The 16,626-nt window shown below is 39.8% G+C and overlaps 1 protein-coding gene across 1 annotated transcript; it reads right to left on the minus strand.

The window, feature by feature from the left end:
• Positions 1–4,663: 4,663 nt before the first annotated feature.
• On the minus strand, positions 4,664–12,310 carry wdr93 (WD repeat domain 93). The gene is made up of 15 exons (XM_084541318.1): positions 11,640–12,310; positions 11,184–11,385; positions 10,402–10,466; positions 10,217–10,295; positions 10,032–10,117; positions 8,381–8,465; positions 7,963–8,119; positions 7,720–7,790; positions 7,304–7,390; positions 7,054–7,185; positions 5,802–6,009; positions 5,644–5,704; positions 5,392–5,548; positions 5,092–5,269; positions 4,664–4,924 (listed from the first exon to the last, which is right to left on the minus strand). The coding sequence occupies exons 1-15, from the start codon at positions 11,703–11,705 to the stop codon at positions 4,801–4,803; spliced, it is 1,758 nt and encodes a 585-aa protein (XP_084397444.1). The 5' UTR covers positions 11,706–12,310; the 3' UTR covers positions 4,664–4,800.
• Positions 12,311–16,626: the final 4,316 nt, after the last annotated feature.

The following is a 16,626-nucleotide window of genomic DNA, read 5'->3' on the forward strand; positions in this document are numbered from 1 at the left end:
TTGGTTGAAATCCTTTATGTCCTGTGTTTTATTGTCCCCTATGTCCACATATTTTAATTTAGTCAGCTCCACTTTTACACCTTTCACATTACCCATGCAGATTTATCAAACCAGTGACCTTTATCATCATCCACCAGGTTTGTATAACTTATAATTACTGCCCATGTGCGCCCTAACGCGAGGATGGAAATAGGTTTCTAGGCCAGGAGCCATAAAGGTTGCTCTGAGAAACCTGCAGTAATTATGATATTAGATGTAATGTATCATCTATTTCATTAACATTCATATTCTGTTTACAGAATTTAACAAAGTGAATAAGCATATCTGTCAAAGTTTAAAGGGTTAAGTCATCCATTATATTTCACTTTTTTTTGTATTCACTCATGCACTCACTTACCAAGCAAATGATTTCTTTGACAACCATTTAGTTTGATCTATTACCTATCAAATCTAGTTTCGTTGGGTAAACCGACCCTTTATACTATTTCCTACGATTCGCAGTTGGTGAACTATAGCCTGAAAAGATGCAATTGAATGATACTATCGTCATATTCAGGGGTGTAGTTGTGGATGTTCCCCGATATGAGTCAAAATGCTCTTTCTAAATGCTGTTCATTTCCCTGCTCAGATGTTCCTTTTTCACAACGTCACCATCATCCATCCCGAGGACTTCACTCAGTGCACAACAAGGGGAAGCTTCAGCACTCACTGGCACGAAACAGCCTACAACATGTTCACCTTTTCCTGCCTGTTCCTGCTGCCGCTGGTCATCATGATCACCTGTTACACCAGGATCTTCTGTGAGATCTCCAAACGGCTGAGAAAGGACAACCGTAAGTTTAAACAGAGGCTGAGGCTCAGGGGATCGGTGTTAGTTTAGTCATAGACACGCATCATGTTACGTTACATAAAAGTAGGTAGGTTTAATACAGGCAGCCTTAAAGGTTGCTCAAATGTCTGTTTCAATATTACTACAGAGGTGATGTGGTTCTTCTATGTGGTTTTGAAGTACCCACATAGAAGAAAACTAAACTTTCCTGTCCTACTTTGGATAATCAAATAGACTTGTTGTTTTTATTCAGTAAATGTATCGAAGGATACATTTATCCATAAACTGTTAACAGTGGGTCTTGATGATTATTAAAATGCAACAGCAGCAATGGCAGAGGAATGCAATGAGCAGATTTTTGAGGAAGTACCATGAAATCCATGGTCCTCAGAGGATAAATCCTTATGTGGGTGATGTCCTTACATTTCCTCTAATGCCGCAGTAGATAGATGAGTTGGCACTGGTGATCCTTTAATGTTCCCTTTGAAGCTATGATCAAATCCACATTTTGATTTGTGAAGTACTTGTTTTTATGAGTAAATACCAGTAAATTGTGAGCCCACTGACCACCTAAGCTCAAACTATGGGAATTGTAAATAATAGAGCAGCACGTCATCAGCATGTTAACATAATAACTTTGACTATATTAGCACCCTAATGCAGGAGTGAGCTTGAAGCTCAGGGACAGAAACAGATGGGTGCTCAGAATAAAAGTCAGTTACCAACGGCCTTCAACAATGTTCCGCTCTCTCACAGTGAACCTTGAGGTATGTTCATTATATTTGAATGCAAGGATACACACATATAAAATTATATATTCACTATTTGTCCTCAGTGCCCTCCAACGAAGTGCATTTGCGGTGTTCGAAGAATAACATCCCCAGAGCTCGGATGAGGACTCTAAAAATGAGTATTGTGATCGTCTTGTCTTTCATTATCTGCTGGACTCCGTACTACCTGTTGGGCCTGTGGTACTGGTTCTTTCCCGACGACCTGGAGGGGAAGGTCTCCCACTCACTGACTCACATCCTGTTCATCTTCGGTCTGGTCAACGCCTGCCTTGATCCAGTCATCTATGGCCTGTTCACCATTCGCTTCCGAAATGGGCTCCGGAGGTATTACTGCAACGCCGCCACAGCGACAGATCTGGACAATAGCACAGTTATAACTGGATCTTTTACCTGTGCTGCCAATTCTTTGTCACTGAGAAGAGACGTAAGCCCTGCCATCCAGGAGAGGTTCATACTGTGCAGTGACAACTACAGCAAAGCAGAGACGACTTTGCCAAGGAGCAGCTCTCTAACAGCAGATGATGCAGAACGAGATTCCAGCCAGTCCAGTCCTGAGAGTATCTTATGAGAAGAGCTCAGTGTTATTGCTACTGTTGTATAACTGTTATTTATTCAGATTTATTCAGTGTCTGACTGTCTAATGTGTGGTCATGTCTAGCAGAATACTTAATGTCATTTTGGCATCTTAAAATGCTTGTATACAAAGGCCAAAAATAGCTGCAAAATTCACTTTCTATTTTCTAGAAGCTTTGAAAAATAAATACACTGATCACATGACATTACTGTAACATGAATTGTGTGTGCTTTATATATTGTAATATGTGGTAATTTCAAATTAAATGTATTCACTGGGACCGACAGAGTGACAACTGGTTAATCTGTTTTTGTTAGAAATATAAGATTTAAAACTACAATAAGGATGGACAAACATGCGTGGACAAGAAGTAATTTGTAAACACGCAAATTAATGTTGGAGAGATCTCTGTGCTGATGTGTATCCGCCATCGGATCCCTGAGGGGATGACTGCCTATAATCAGTGATGAGTCACGGCAGCCAAATGGAAAGGCCATTTCTGCCCTGAAATTGTGACAGACTGAAATAATTCATCTTTCGCTATTTCCAGTAAGATTTTTTTCCTGAACACATTTCTGTCAGTGAGCTAATCCATGAAGGTTGGGTTTGTGGACAAGTCTGATGATTTGTGCATGTTAACTAAGGGTTAGATGAGCAGACTGAAACTGTCTCACATATGAATGTCCCCAGTGGGTGGTTAATGAAGATCCATCTTATAATGTCAGGACAGAGATCAATAAATAAAAATTTAACCCGTCCATGTCATGACACACACATACAAAACAGCACTGTTGTCTGTTCTGAATCTTGGTGATCCACTATAGACAGCATCTGTTACAACAGTCTACTGCGCCTCAAATAATGACCCATTTGGAGACCCATGTTATTGCCAAATGTGAACACACATATCTAAAGCTGGTCACTTGCAATCAGATTGCCCTATTGTATATAATACAAGGTCTGAACAGGGCCTTAGCTGTGAATAGGAAGGTACAGCTTGCAGCCGGTTAACCCATTGCAGGAAAACTCTGACTTAGTTAAAAAAATTAACCGAAATGAAATTAACATATTTTTACACTGCACAAAAACAAAACGTGACACAAAATGACACATTGTGTGTTTTTGGACTGTTGAATTCCACACTATCTATCTGAAGCAAGGCTAACTGGCTGCTATTTGCTGTACAGACATGTACAGTCTCGTTGTTGGTGGAAAGTTTTGTGTAAGGCGCTATTGCTTTTTTTCACTGATGTTTTTTTTGCAGAGCAGAACTGATGCTGGCACTAACACATGACAAGCTCTCTGAAAAGAGCGCCTGTGCTGGCATTCTGGTGTACTCCTCATGACGTGAAACCCTTTGGCATCACCTCTGTAAGGCTTCATAAAAATTCAAGTGAGGCTCTCAACAAATATTAAAATCAGTATAAGTACCTGTTCCCTTTTAAAGAGACAGAGAGACCTGATGTGACACATAAAGATGAACAATGATTACACATCAATGCAGATAAATGCTTTGCGAAGAAGAAAAGAGGCACTACAGTAAACCCAGAAAAAGACGTTCACATTATGGTTTGGGAATTCAACTATTACCAGCAATCTAAACTCAGCTCTCATCTGACATTTTATGATAAATTCAGACATTATACAGCGGCTATATTTGGATTTGAATGTGTCATTTTTCAAGAGATACAACTCCAGCCCTCTGCTACACTTGTGAACTAAACCTGAATTGTGCTGTTATTACTTTTACCTTACAAGTTATTGCAAATTAGAAATGTTTACTTTAAAAAGAACCTCTGTACGGTCTGCTAACTTTCTGGGTGTCTTCTGAAAACATCACATATGAAACATTCAAAGACCTTAAAGGCAACAAAATGCCAGCGTGCCACAACTGACTTCAGTCCAGTCATAATCAGCCTGAATACACTCATCCTTTTAAAAGTCCTTCCAGCGCCACAGATATAAGAACAATTACTCTTTTTTTGGACACAAAATTCTGCTTGATATGACCTAATTTGAATCAGAAAAAAAGAAAACCTTGAGGTTAGTCTGTAATGTACAGTGAGATTGTGTTTACAGACTGAGCCGTTTCTCAAAAAGAAATACTTCAGCAACTCTGTCTGCCTGAATCACTTCCTAAAGACAGCATACATTTGGTTCAGTTAACACACAGATTTTACAGCCTAGAGCAAGCCTCTTAATGGGCTTCAATGGCTTCTAATCCCATTACTGAACTAATTAGTTGCCATGGGTCTTGCATTCATTATTTATATTCCCCCCAAAAATATACATTCACCAATTTATGAAACTAGGTTTCAGAGTTATTATATGATTTCGAAACTTTGATATGACTATCATATGACAGCCACCCAGTCTGTTGGAGAATCACAGTACCCACGGAGAGCAAACAATTTAATGTTACAGTGTATTGACAGAAAGTTCAACACAATATATTTATATATATATATATTGATTTAGACACCTTCCTGAATGTCCTTTTCAATAAATCAAAGTAAGAAAAAGTTTCACAAGGCAAACACTACACATGTACCAATAAACCGTGTGTTTTTAGTCTAAATAAGTTCATAGTACCTCTGTCTGAACAGTCATCTGCAGCAGTTCCTCTGCTGGCTACAGCTCTGCTGTCTTTGCTGAACCGTCGCTGCAGTGTCTTGAAGCTGCTCCCATGTCTGCGGTATAATTTTGTTCCTTTCTTCCGCAGAAATCACTCTTCACATGAAAACACAAGACACACATGACACTGCTTTAACCTTCAAATATGAATTGTCAGTGTTTCATCCTGGAGGAGAGAGTCTACATGTCGGCTGACAGATGTTTGGAGTAAATATTACATGGACACCACATATTCAGATGAAGGAGGCATACAAAATGCAAACCTTTGCTGAAGGTAGAGATTGCAGGTTTCCTCTAAAGTGACATAGCACATTCTTTTTTGTTTGTCAGGATGTAAAACTATGTACTGCTTAAGGACGTCAGCCTCTCCAAAACGGAAGGTGAAAAGCTGACTCTGGCTGCCCTCTTCAGAAGACGCACTGGAGCTGGTGTTTTGGTCACCTGGGAGACAAATTACAATCCTTATTTACACTTTTTGTTATTCAAGAACAACTCAGGTGACTCAGGTTAACAATGCTTTTCTCCTGACACTGGTATAACAGTCCTGTGGTGTTAGGGTCTACCTCGCATGAACAAAGTTTGCTGTTTGTTGTTGAGTGCATAAACAGGATTGCAGGGTGTAGCAATCACATCTTCTGTGGCCGGAGTCAGGAAGCACACAGTGGTTTTGTTGATGACATCTTGGAGGAACATTTTTCCATTTCTTTGCACCACAAGTGACTATTTGAGGCAAGAAAAATAAGACAGCAAAATAAGACCCAATCTAAATATGAAATGTTACAACAGCTCATTGTTGGTAGCTTTAGTGTTCCTACCAAACCCTGCAGGAACGGCACTAACGTAGTGACAGTCAGGAGGTCCCTGCTGTCTGCTGGCCTGTGTAATCACAGCAAATAATGAGAGAAAACATAATATATAATATGACACGTATGCCATATGTCTTTTAATTTATAATATGTCAAACTGTGGTGACCTTGCAGTGAGCTGCACGGTGCAGGATTGGGTCCCTCGTCCTGTGGTGACTGTATGAAGCGCTCCGCTTTTACACAACACCAAAATATGGATTTTTTCTGCAGCAAAAATCTGGGAAACATCAGCAGACACGGCCCAGTATTCCACAAACTGCACGCTGAAGAATGCACTGTTTGCTGCAGACACTAAGACAACAGACAGAGGAGCCCCTGAAGGAAAAAAAACAAGAAAATGACATGGAAAGAGAATCAATCAGTCAAACCTTTTTATCTTTAAACCTCTAACAAGCGAGATGGCTGTTGGAGTGATGGTCACTCACACACACACATAACAAGTGCATCTATCCACAGACTGACTCAGCCTCATTATCGCTTTTCAATTTCTCTCAGGGAAATCCTAAATATAGCTCACAACTAACGGGGAACTCAAAATTGAAAACTACAGTACGCCATTGTGTGCATTGTTGGAGGTTATGTAGCTACAAACGGAGAAGCAGACTTTCAGAAGATGGGCTTGTTTTATAATAAAAATGGCGGCATATTGCTAGATGCCAGCTATTAAATGGTATTTTTTTATTACATATGTAGTCCTTTCCATTCATATAAGAATAGAATTTATGTTTGTTTTATTATTTAAAGCTGCAAATGTTTAAAGGTGTAACAAAGCATTAAGCTTAACTCAAGATGTTGTCCGTGAGCACATTTTTGATAAAACCATTGAATTGTTTATCTCTTGCATGATTAAACATAGCAAAACAGTTTCACAAGACTACACCACACTTGTAGCGTTGCCCAGGAAGTAATGAATTTGGATCTGAAAGCGGCAGGCAATACAGGCTCAGATCAAATGTGCCTCTAATGAAATTGGACTGCTAATGAAAATTATGATAAGAGCGCTGCTGTTGTGCCAAACCAGACTTAACATGCTAAATTGCATTCATGCTGAGCTTGCAGTACATGTGCATTGATTTGTAAAGCACAGACTCAGCAGGACTCTCAGCAGTTCCTCGCAGAGGATATTTTTTGTTATTTTACGTTTTCTATATGTTTGTTCAAGTGTATCAGTGATTTTACAATTGTAGGCAAGATACAGCTCATCAACACCAGGTTTAAACAACTTAATGGGTATATTAAGACCAAGGAACACAGTTAGCGTGCTACTGTCAAACTGATGCTGCTGGCAGGTATGAAAGTAGAAATATGTGCTCTCTTTCTTTATTTCCTCCTCAAGAAGGATTGTGAAGATTTGCTCACCAGACTGCCTGTCCCACACACAAAGCAAAGCATCATCGAGCCCAAGAGCAATGTAGCGGGTGCATCTACTAACAGCTGAGCAGATGATTTCCTTTGCATTTGGCCACAACACATCTGGCAGGGCATCCACGTCTGCTTTGAAAAGAGGAAGAAGGGTTAAAACCCAAGTTTATATTATAATTCTATCCTCCTCTTTAGTATTAGGGAAAAGGCAGAGCAGATTTATCACTAAGCAAATAAAATAACCTACCTAGTTTGTTCTTCGGGGCATTTTGCAGCATATACTGAAGAAGATTACGGCTGCCACTCCACCACACAGCTATAGCGACAGGGAATCCTGGTGAGAAAAGGTCAGAGATTAAAAATGACATTAACAGGACCACAGCTCACATACTGGCTTGACTATGTCTTTATGAAGCATTGATTGATAAATATGGGGGATAAAATCTACCGAATTAATAATTAAATATATACCCTTGTGTCTGTCAATCAGTTATACACCAAAGGTTTTCCACTAAAACAGAAACACCCTGCTGGAGACTGACAGTTGTTTTAAAAGGAATCGTCTCTGAAACGCTGTATTTTTTTCATGCTTTGTAATTCACATAAATTCACACAAATCTCAACTGCTAGAGATACCAGAAGCACCATCACACAATTACAAACCTGACTTAAAATCTGCTTTACTGTCGCCAGGACACTGACCACACGGTAGAAGGAAGTGCTGAGTGCACCGTCTGAAAAATATTTCATGTGACTAATATGAGACAGAGGGAAGGCTGAAGATAACTTACAGTTAATGACAAAAAAGGTGTAATAAATGACTCAAAAGACTCAATAATATTTTATGAACAGACTTCAGTCAAAGTCAAGTCTATGCTAATTGTATTTATATAAACTTTATCACACCGTGGGCTTTCTTTTGTTTCCTTTGTTTTCCCTGTGTCTGTATCAGAGGACGAATTCACCCGTGGAGGACTGCTGCTCATGATTGTGTCCAGAGTCAAACAGTGAGTCTTGAAGTCTGCAGTTTGCAACACCTCAAGAGGACCATCCTGTGCACTCCCTACAAGACAGAAGACACATGCAAACTACAGACCTGGGTCATTCTTAAATGAAATCAGTGCTTGATTTCAGCCTGATACTTAAGTTAGTAACCACAGAAACAGATGGAACTGATGGTACATTCAGGTTTTTAAAAAACATGATGGAGTATATAATAACAGACACAAATACCACTACATCTGCACCATCACATCTCTTGGATTTCTGTCCTGTTTACTAGCACCACAGTTTAAATACATTTCTGCTGTAGTTAAAGATGTACCTGCTGGAACAATGGGTGGCTTTATTTTAATCATTACTGTAACTGGAGACCATCTCACATCCATGTCTTCAGAGGAGTTTGGGTCCTGAGGATTAAAAAATTAAAAACTGTTAAAATAGCTTAATGTATGTGTGATTTGGTGACATTCAACTTTTTTATTAGAAGTTAAATAAATGACATTCTATTAAAAAACAGGAAAAAAGTGGGAAGAACACATACAGACTGGCAGTAATCCTAGATTACAAAAATGTTCAAAATTAGTGCTCTTCTTTGGGCAGTAACATAAGGTCAAGTTCAAATGAAATTATATTTCAATACCTCCTAAAAACAAAGCTAAGACTAAGGTAATTGAACTTGTTTGAGTTTTCTTAAAGACATTTCACCTCTCACTCAAGTAACTTCTTCAGTTCGAAATAACAGATGGGAAGTTTTGTTTTTTATTAGAAACATCTGTGGGTGATGCCCACATAAGACTCACATGACTAGGGTCTGTTAATAACACAACATTCAGCTGAAATTAGAGCAAGTTGTTCAGACTGACCTGTGTAGTGTACCTATTACTGGTACTCTAATAACCCACTAATGGCAAGAAACTTTACAGACTCAATGTGTGAATGTGAGAGAGAGATGTTAAGACTGAAGCCCAAATTATGCTTCCGCGTTGACACAGCGCGTCCGTGCGTACGGACCTATTAGGACGTAATAGGTCTGTAATAGGTCCGTACGCACGGACGCGCTGTGTCAACGCGGAAGCATAATTTGGGCTTTACGGACCTATTACGTCCTTGCGGACCCCCGTGCGTCCTACGCAAGGGCCAGACGCGCACCTCCCAAAAATCCTCGACGCGCGTCGAGGCGACGCAACAGCAACGCAGCAGCAACGCAGCAGCAACGCAGCGGCATTGGCTGTGATTGGTCCGCTTACTACATCCGCTGGAGACTGCTTTTCCGGTTTCCACTCATAAACACCGCTGTTGTCTCCTTTGTCTCCTTTGTCGTGCCCTAATTTGCAATATAAGTATTTCTTCCTCTGCTTCAATAATTTGGAGCTCCAACGCCAGTCTCTCTGTCTCGGTGTCCATCGTTCACTGTGACTACGACAAAAGCCGGAGGGTAAATAACTATACGAGGCGAGATACGTCACAAGAGTCTCGGTCGGTCGGTCACAAAAAATCATAGCGCCCTCTACCGGTGTGGCATGCATTTCGACACGTAAACCCCACGCAGAACCATCACGGTCTCACGACTGCGTCCAAGCAACTGCGTGGCCATTGCGTGACCACTGCGTGATCACTACGCGGAAGCATAATCCAGCCTTGAGTTGAAGGATGTATGTGGTGTTTCAATCCACTTCCCTTGTTCGGAGAGGAGTTTTCTAATTTTACATAGATGTTCTCTGGCTAAAATGTGTGCACTGTTCAAGAGTGTCCCTTGTCCTTCAGATGTAGGACTGTGCAATGAACTACCGAGTCTTACCATTTGTTTGTGAAGGGGTTGTTATTTTTACCTGATGTACAGGTCTGTGCGTTCCTCACAGCATGTAGTGCACTGCTCTATTTTAGCCAGGGTGTATTGTTTTTTTGGGTGAAGAAGTTTGTTGTGGGGCTTGAAGTGTACGGGAATACTCTGAACTTCGCAGACAGCTGAATACCTGTTTTTGTGACAGCGCCATCTCTAACTCGCTCAGCCATGCTGCCGAAGGGAAGCGATATATCTCAAGCCAAACACCACCATTGCCTGACAGGAGATGTTGAATTCATTTGATGTTAAACTCATTTGATAAAGTCTATAACTGAAATCACAAAATAAAACTTTTAAACTGAAATCCTTACTCACAGCTGAATGATGCAGCTCCATAATGTCCCCCTTCATACAACTCAAATGTCAAACAAACATTCCTTTGGTTGATATCTTCCTGATAGTAAAATGATTAATTGTTAGTCAGAATTACATGATGTCTCTTTACTTCTAACAAAATTTTTGCAAAACAACCTTGACCGATAAAATGTAATGATACGCACCATGATATTAATAACATCGAGGAGATGAATGCCATCAGAATGATGTGCAAAGACTCTGGCAACACCTGCAGCAGAACATGACAGCAGTAAAGTGAGTGTGTCCAAACATTTTAACACTTTCCACGCTTCCTAAAAACTCATATGAGCACCAGTTTAAGCCTTTCTTTTTTTCCAACAAAGAAACTCCCAATCTTTTGTCTTGGACACCCCCTTACTCGTATTTAAGAAAAGCTGAGCACCCAAATCCGCACACACACAAAAAAGCCAAACTCTTGAAATATCACTTGACTTTTGAGACTGATAAGGCAATAGCATATTTTCAGATATTTAATTGATAAAATGGTGATGCTCTGTCTGCAGGGAAAACCAGGATGAGCTTGTCAATTAGCGGTGAGCTGAACTGATGAAACTGATTGAGTGCCATAACACAGAGTTCGAGAGGTCACGGGGACTTTAGAGAGAACCAAAAAACTATATTTTAAATATCTGTATATACAGACTTTTGATTCTCCAGTAAGTGTGTAACTTTGTTAAACAACTAACATAACTAATCACTCAATTTGACAACCTCTAAACTCAGGTTAGGAAACATGGCGCCAGGTGTTATTGTTTCAGTTTAGTACAGCATTACTGGATAACATCCAACTTAACCTTGCACGGTTTAGGCATATGAATAAATGCCTATATGTGTTTTTTAATAAATTTAATAAAAAAAGGAGAGATAATAAGTACAACAGAAACTGAGGAAAAGCATGGCGGCTGATCAGAGGTGTACCACCCACCCATATCATCAACAGTGCCGAGCAGATACGTTGTTTCACTCATTGCGGTCATCTGAATAGATGTTATCTCCATCCTGTCCTGCAGCCACTCCGCAACACAGATGAAAGTCGATGCACACCACACAGACAAGCCCTGGGAGTGACCTAGACTAAGGTACCTGCCGTCCTCTGAGCATGACAGGCAGTTGGTGTTCTCCGGAAGCTGAAGGGTAAAACAAAGACGGTCAAAAAATAGCACCCACATTTACTGAAAAGTCAACTGGTATTTTTATTCAATACCTCATTTATTTTTTATTAGTAAAATACAAAGAAACTGCTTTGTGTACCCTTAAAGGCCTTCGTATATGTTTGCCAGCACAAATAATCTTGATTTTTACATTAGAAAATATATATAGATTAATTCACATGTTCTCAGCAGTTTTGCATGATTTTGACATCTGTGTCATGATTCTGTACCGGAGTCACACTGGGCATTTCCAATGTAGGTGGTTCCTCTCTGGATGATTTCTGAGCTGCTTCCATTCCTGGTGTACCTGTTGTAGTGCACAGAATGTGGACATAGAATTAGCAAAACCATGTTAATTTTACAAAGACAGACAGACAAAGATAATAATAATACTATATATATAATCACAGTCCAGTTGGTTCCTCACAGGGAGGCGTCGTATAGTCTTATGGCCTGAGGCACAAACGACCTCCTTAACCTGTCTGTGGCGCAGGACAGAGACAGCAGCCTGTCACTGAACGAGGTTCTCTGACTATGGTATCTAGGTGGTGGACATTGTTCATGATGGACCGGAGTTTGTTCAAGGTCCTTGCCTCTGCCACCGATGTCAGGAACTCCAGCTCTGCCCCTACCACAGAGCCCGCCTTACGTTTAACTTTGTCCAGCTGCGAGGTTCCCTCCTTCTTAGTGCTGCCTCCCCAGTACACCACAGCGCAGCAGAGGGCACTGGCAATGAAAGTCTGGTAGAACATGCCCAGCTTTGGGCAGATATTACACAATCTTACTTTCCTAATAAAATATAGACAGCTTTGACCTTTTTTGTATACTGAACCTATGTTAGCCGACCAGTCTAGTTTGTAATCCAGATGTAGACCCAGGTATTTAAAGGTTTGAACCTCCTCTACACACTTGTTGATGGTTACAGGCTGCAGGTGAGGCCTGGAGCTCCGGAAATCCATCTCTTTGGTTTTAGCTGTACTGAACCGAAGGTGGTTCGCTTCGCACCATAAGACACAGTTGTTCACTTGTTCTTGTCCATCCCTGATAGACCCCACAATTGCAGAATCATCGGAGAACTTCTGTATGTGACATGACAGGGAAGAGCACAGTCCCCTGTAGTGCTTTCAGTGCTGCTGTCGATAGTCCCGGACGTGCAGGGAGGAAATTTTACAAGCGAGAAACGCCTACATCTCTGTAGAAAAGAGTTCGAACAGTACTATAACATTGGCCAAAAAGCTGTTAGAACTGCTACAGCTTGTAGTGTTAAAAATGTTTTTATTGAGCTGTCTGTATTTTCATATTGTCAAAAGTGTGTCTTTATGCCAAGTGGCATCTACACAGGGGTGTAAACCATATACGGTATAAATGTATACGTAAATACAGACGTATATACAATATAAACAATATCAGCTCACAGGCTAACGAGTCTTTTTTTTAGCTAGCGCTAACACTAAAAAAGTGAGTACTACTAGCGAAACTGTGAAACATACGGTGAATAAGAAAACACAGAGATGGACTTTTGGTTTTTCCTAGATCAAATGTTAATAAGAAACTTCACTTTGAAATATTTATAACCGTCATTATTGGGCTTACCTTTAGTTTACCTTAGTTTACAGTGAGCCCTGAAAGACGCCGCCATTAAATGTTTCATGGTCGTCATGGCAACAGTGTCTAAACGCTCCATGGACGAAGGTCACATGACCAAACATCCGCCAAGCCTTCACTCGTGTGGCTCAACAACAGTGGTCGTCACACACAGTCGAAACACCTAGGAGTCACTCCCACAGGATTATTTTGCAGTTATTTTGGCAATAAAAGCAAATCAGCTCAAGACATACATTTAGATCCATAAAATGTTGTGTATTTTTGTCGTAGTCCAAGAGCTTCCGTCAAAACCTATGTGACTTTATTACAATACAATAAATAAATAAATAAATAATGCTAAAAGTTTTCTCTGACTTTCAATGTATTGTATGATCTCCTGGAAATGAATCCAGAGAAAAGAAGACCTCGTAATAATGGCAGAATTCGGTATCCATATACGGAGGAAATTTTACAATAGAAAAGAGTCCAAACAATAGCTACTATAACATTGTCCAAAAGCTGTTACAACTGTAACAGTTTGTGGTGCTAAAAATATTTTTATAGATTCTTGATTTAGCCCCGCCCACCACAGGCGTTAATCGATATCGTTAATTGTACGTTCGTTATACATTTTTAAATTAATATCCAAAATAAAAAAAATAAGCCAGGTTAGCAAATAAACACATACAAATAAATAAATAAATAAATAAATAAATGTTGAAGCGGACAAAAGGTCATTACAGCCGTGTGGTCATGTGACCGCATGTGACACTAGCCTAATTGTTGCCATACGGTTGCCAGTCAATGGTTGCTAGGCTGGTTCCTGCATGTCAACACCTATGGTCAACACTGCCCGTCTGCACCATCAATTATTCTGTTTACGGCTATAGTTGAGAGTAGCACATTGTTTCTTTATCTTAATCCTGTACTGTTACGATGCTGTCACGAATAAACGACTTCCGATATCTGATAAAAGACAGCGCTGTTCGAGGCTAATCACAGACGATCCATATCCACAAATATGATCAGCTCTCCATCCACATAACTAAATGCACAAATAAAAATCAGTTGACTCGTTAGCGAAAGATGCGGCCCAGGATGATACATACAGTCAGTTTAATGAAAAACCCTGCAGGCTACCTCACAATGCGTTATTTTTCCAAAATAGTTCATGTGTCACTTTGAATCAGGGTCTAAGGGTTGCCATGGTTTTATTAGTGGATTTTAAACCATTTAAGATCAGAGAGAAGTCAATTTAAAAACTACTCATATAGCGGAGAATGCCTCTGGCTGGTGATTTGGACTGCTAATATATTTTTTGACCAGTCTCCAAACATAAAAGTAGTTGTTGGGTGATACATAAGCAACATCCACAGGCATGCCAGTTCCAAACGTTTCCCAGCAGAACATTGTATTGTCACAAGATGGTCAATGTTATTTACTTCTCCTGTCTGTGGTTTTAATGTTGTGGCTGATTGGTGTATTTTTCTGTAGTAGGTAGTAGTTGTAGTGCTGGTACCTTCTATGTAAGACAAGAATAGAATAATTTCACCCACATTCAAAGAAAACACATAAAAACCCCTCAGCGTAAAGATCACTTGGATGTTTTTATTCTTTTGAACTTTGCAAAACAGCACAAGAGAACGTATAGATTCGTAAAAATGCAGTTCATAATGCATACTCTCCTGCCCGGCTCCTCTCTACAGCAGGTGTGCAGTACACACATCAGTGTTTTTTTTTGTTTTTTAACGCTCAGCACTAGTCCAGAAAACAAAAAAATACCTGTGAACCTGTTATTGGAGCTCCCGATTAAGACTTATAAATAGAACCCGTTAAAATAATTTTTCTGCCCTGACCACTATACTCCAGAAAATTATGGTCTCCATGAAATTCAACAGATAATTATAATCTTCAATCAACCACTTGGCACCATTATTCTCTCCTCCCTCTGGTATATACTCATAATTACCACCCACTACCTGAAAGTGATTGAGTATTGTTATTATTGACGTGGACATTTTTATTTTTTTATTTTTTTGTGCTTGATGTATTGCAGAAACTGCTGAAGACACTCTTTCAATCACACTCCTCCACTTCCTCAGAGAGACAACTTAGAGCTCAATATCAGCGGTATTCCTAAACATAAATACCTGAACTTTTACCTCAATGATGATTTAAAAAAAAAAAGTACCAGAAGGATTACAAATGAATAAACTGTGATTATGGCCAATCAAACTAAACAGTTACATTATGAATACAGAAAGCCATCGTCAGCGTTCATTTAAACAGGTTTAAGTGGAATATAAGGCAGACAACAGATGTGTGTGGGTAACAACTCCTTCTTGATATTGGCAGTTCGAAGCTACCTACAAAAGTGTAATCTTAAGGCTTCTACTGGATTTCACTTGACTCTGTGATTACATTCAGTACTAAATCTGCAACCACACTCATCAGACTGAATGGGCACTGATTATTAACTGGAATACAAAGGCCATAAAAAAAAAAAAAAGAGATAAATAAAACCCTTCATGCTAGTGTAATCTAGTTACGTTGTAGGAAAATGCACACTTCTTTTTCCCCTATATGGCTCCATATTTTCCAGCAAATCAACCATGCAGGGCTCATACCGAAGTTCATTCACTGCACACTCTAAAGTTTCCGATTTAGCGTTTCTCCTGTAGTGGATTAAATGAGCCCAAAATGTAGCACAATATGAATGTTAATGCTTTTCACCGTACAATACTAGAGTAGTGTGTGATACTGTCTTTATCCCCCTTTAAAGTGTACAAGCGAAGAACTTCAAATACGGCGGAAGTGTGTGCGGATGAATCGGCTGACAACCTCTCAGCTCAGGCCTTTTGTTGCAGTCTTACTCCATTAATATTTAGAGGCGTTTATGGCAGCTTTAACCCAGAGACTCTCCACAACTGTGTCAAGACGGAGACGAAACACACAATATATTATGATACCTTTCATGTGGTAACATCCTCTCAAAAGGTTTGCTACCCGAGGATACAGACACTTTGATCTAAAAAAGGCTGAGCAGAGGAGACCGACAAAAGAGGACAGACAGAGGAAAGTGGCTTAGAAATAAATACATCAGTAGTTCTATGCAAAAAGAGAGACAGAGACACTTCTTTCCAGTGGGTTAAATACTTTAAACTAGACTTGCTGCTCAGTTAACAATGTCATTTGTTAACTGTTAACATTTTGGTCCATTTACCAGTCGCTCAAAAGAAAGGGAGTGAGGTTAATAAATACTTTAGATAAGCTCAAGTGCATCTGGTGTATACACCTCAACTAATGCTGCCTTCAAATGGTGTCGAGTATAAGTTTAAAATCCATATGAAGGCCCCCTCCCTCTTGCGGTATTCACATCCTAGGTGGAAAGGTTCGAGTTCATGGGTCGTTTACAAGACATACAGTAACCCCAGGCTCAGGAGTTCCATTTGAAGACAGCATTATTGCAGCAGGGTGACTAATCCATCATTTATGCTCAGTGGATTCAGATGATTTCAAAAGGAATCTGAATTTAGTGTGAGATATGTCAGGTTGACATACTCCATTCATCAAACAAACTAATCACTAGGACTCTTTCATTGCCTGTATTGCAAAATCTCTTCATTTTAATAC

Source organism: Chelon labrosus, assembly GCF_963514085.1.
Source record: "Chelon labrosus genome assembly, chromosome: 3".
NCBI lineage: Eukaryota > Metazoa > Chordata > Actinopteri > Mugiliformes > Mugilidae > Chelon > Chelon labrosus.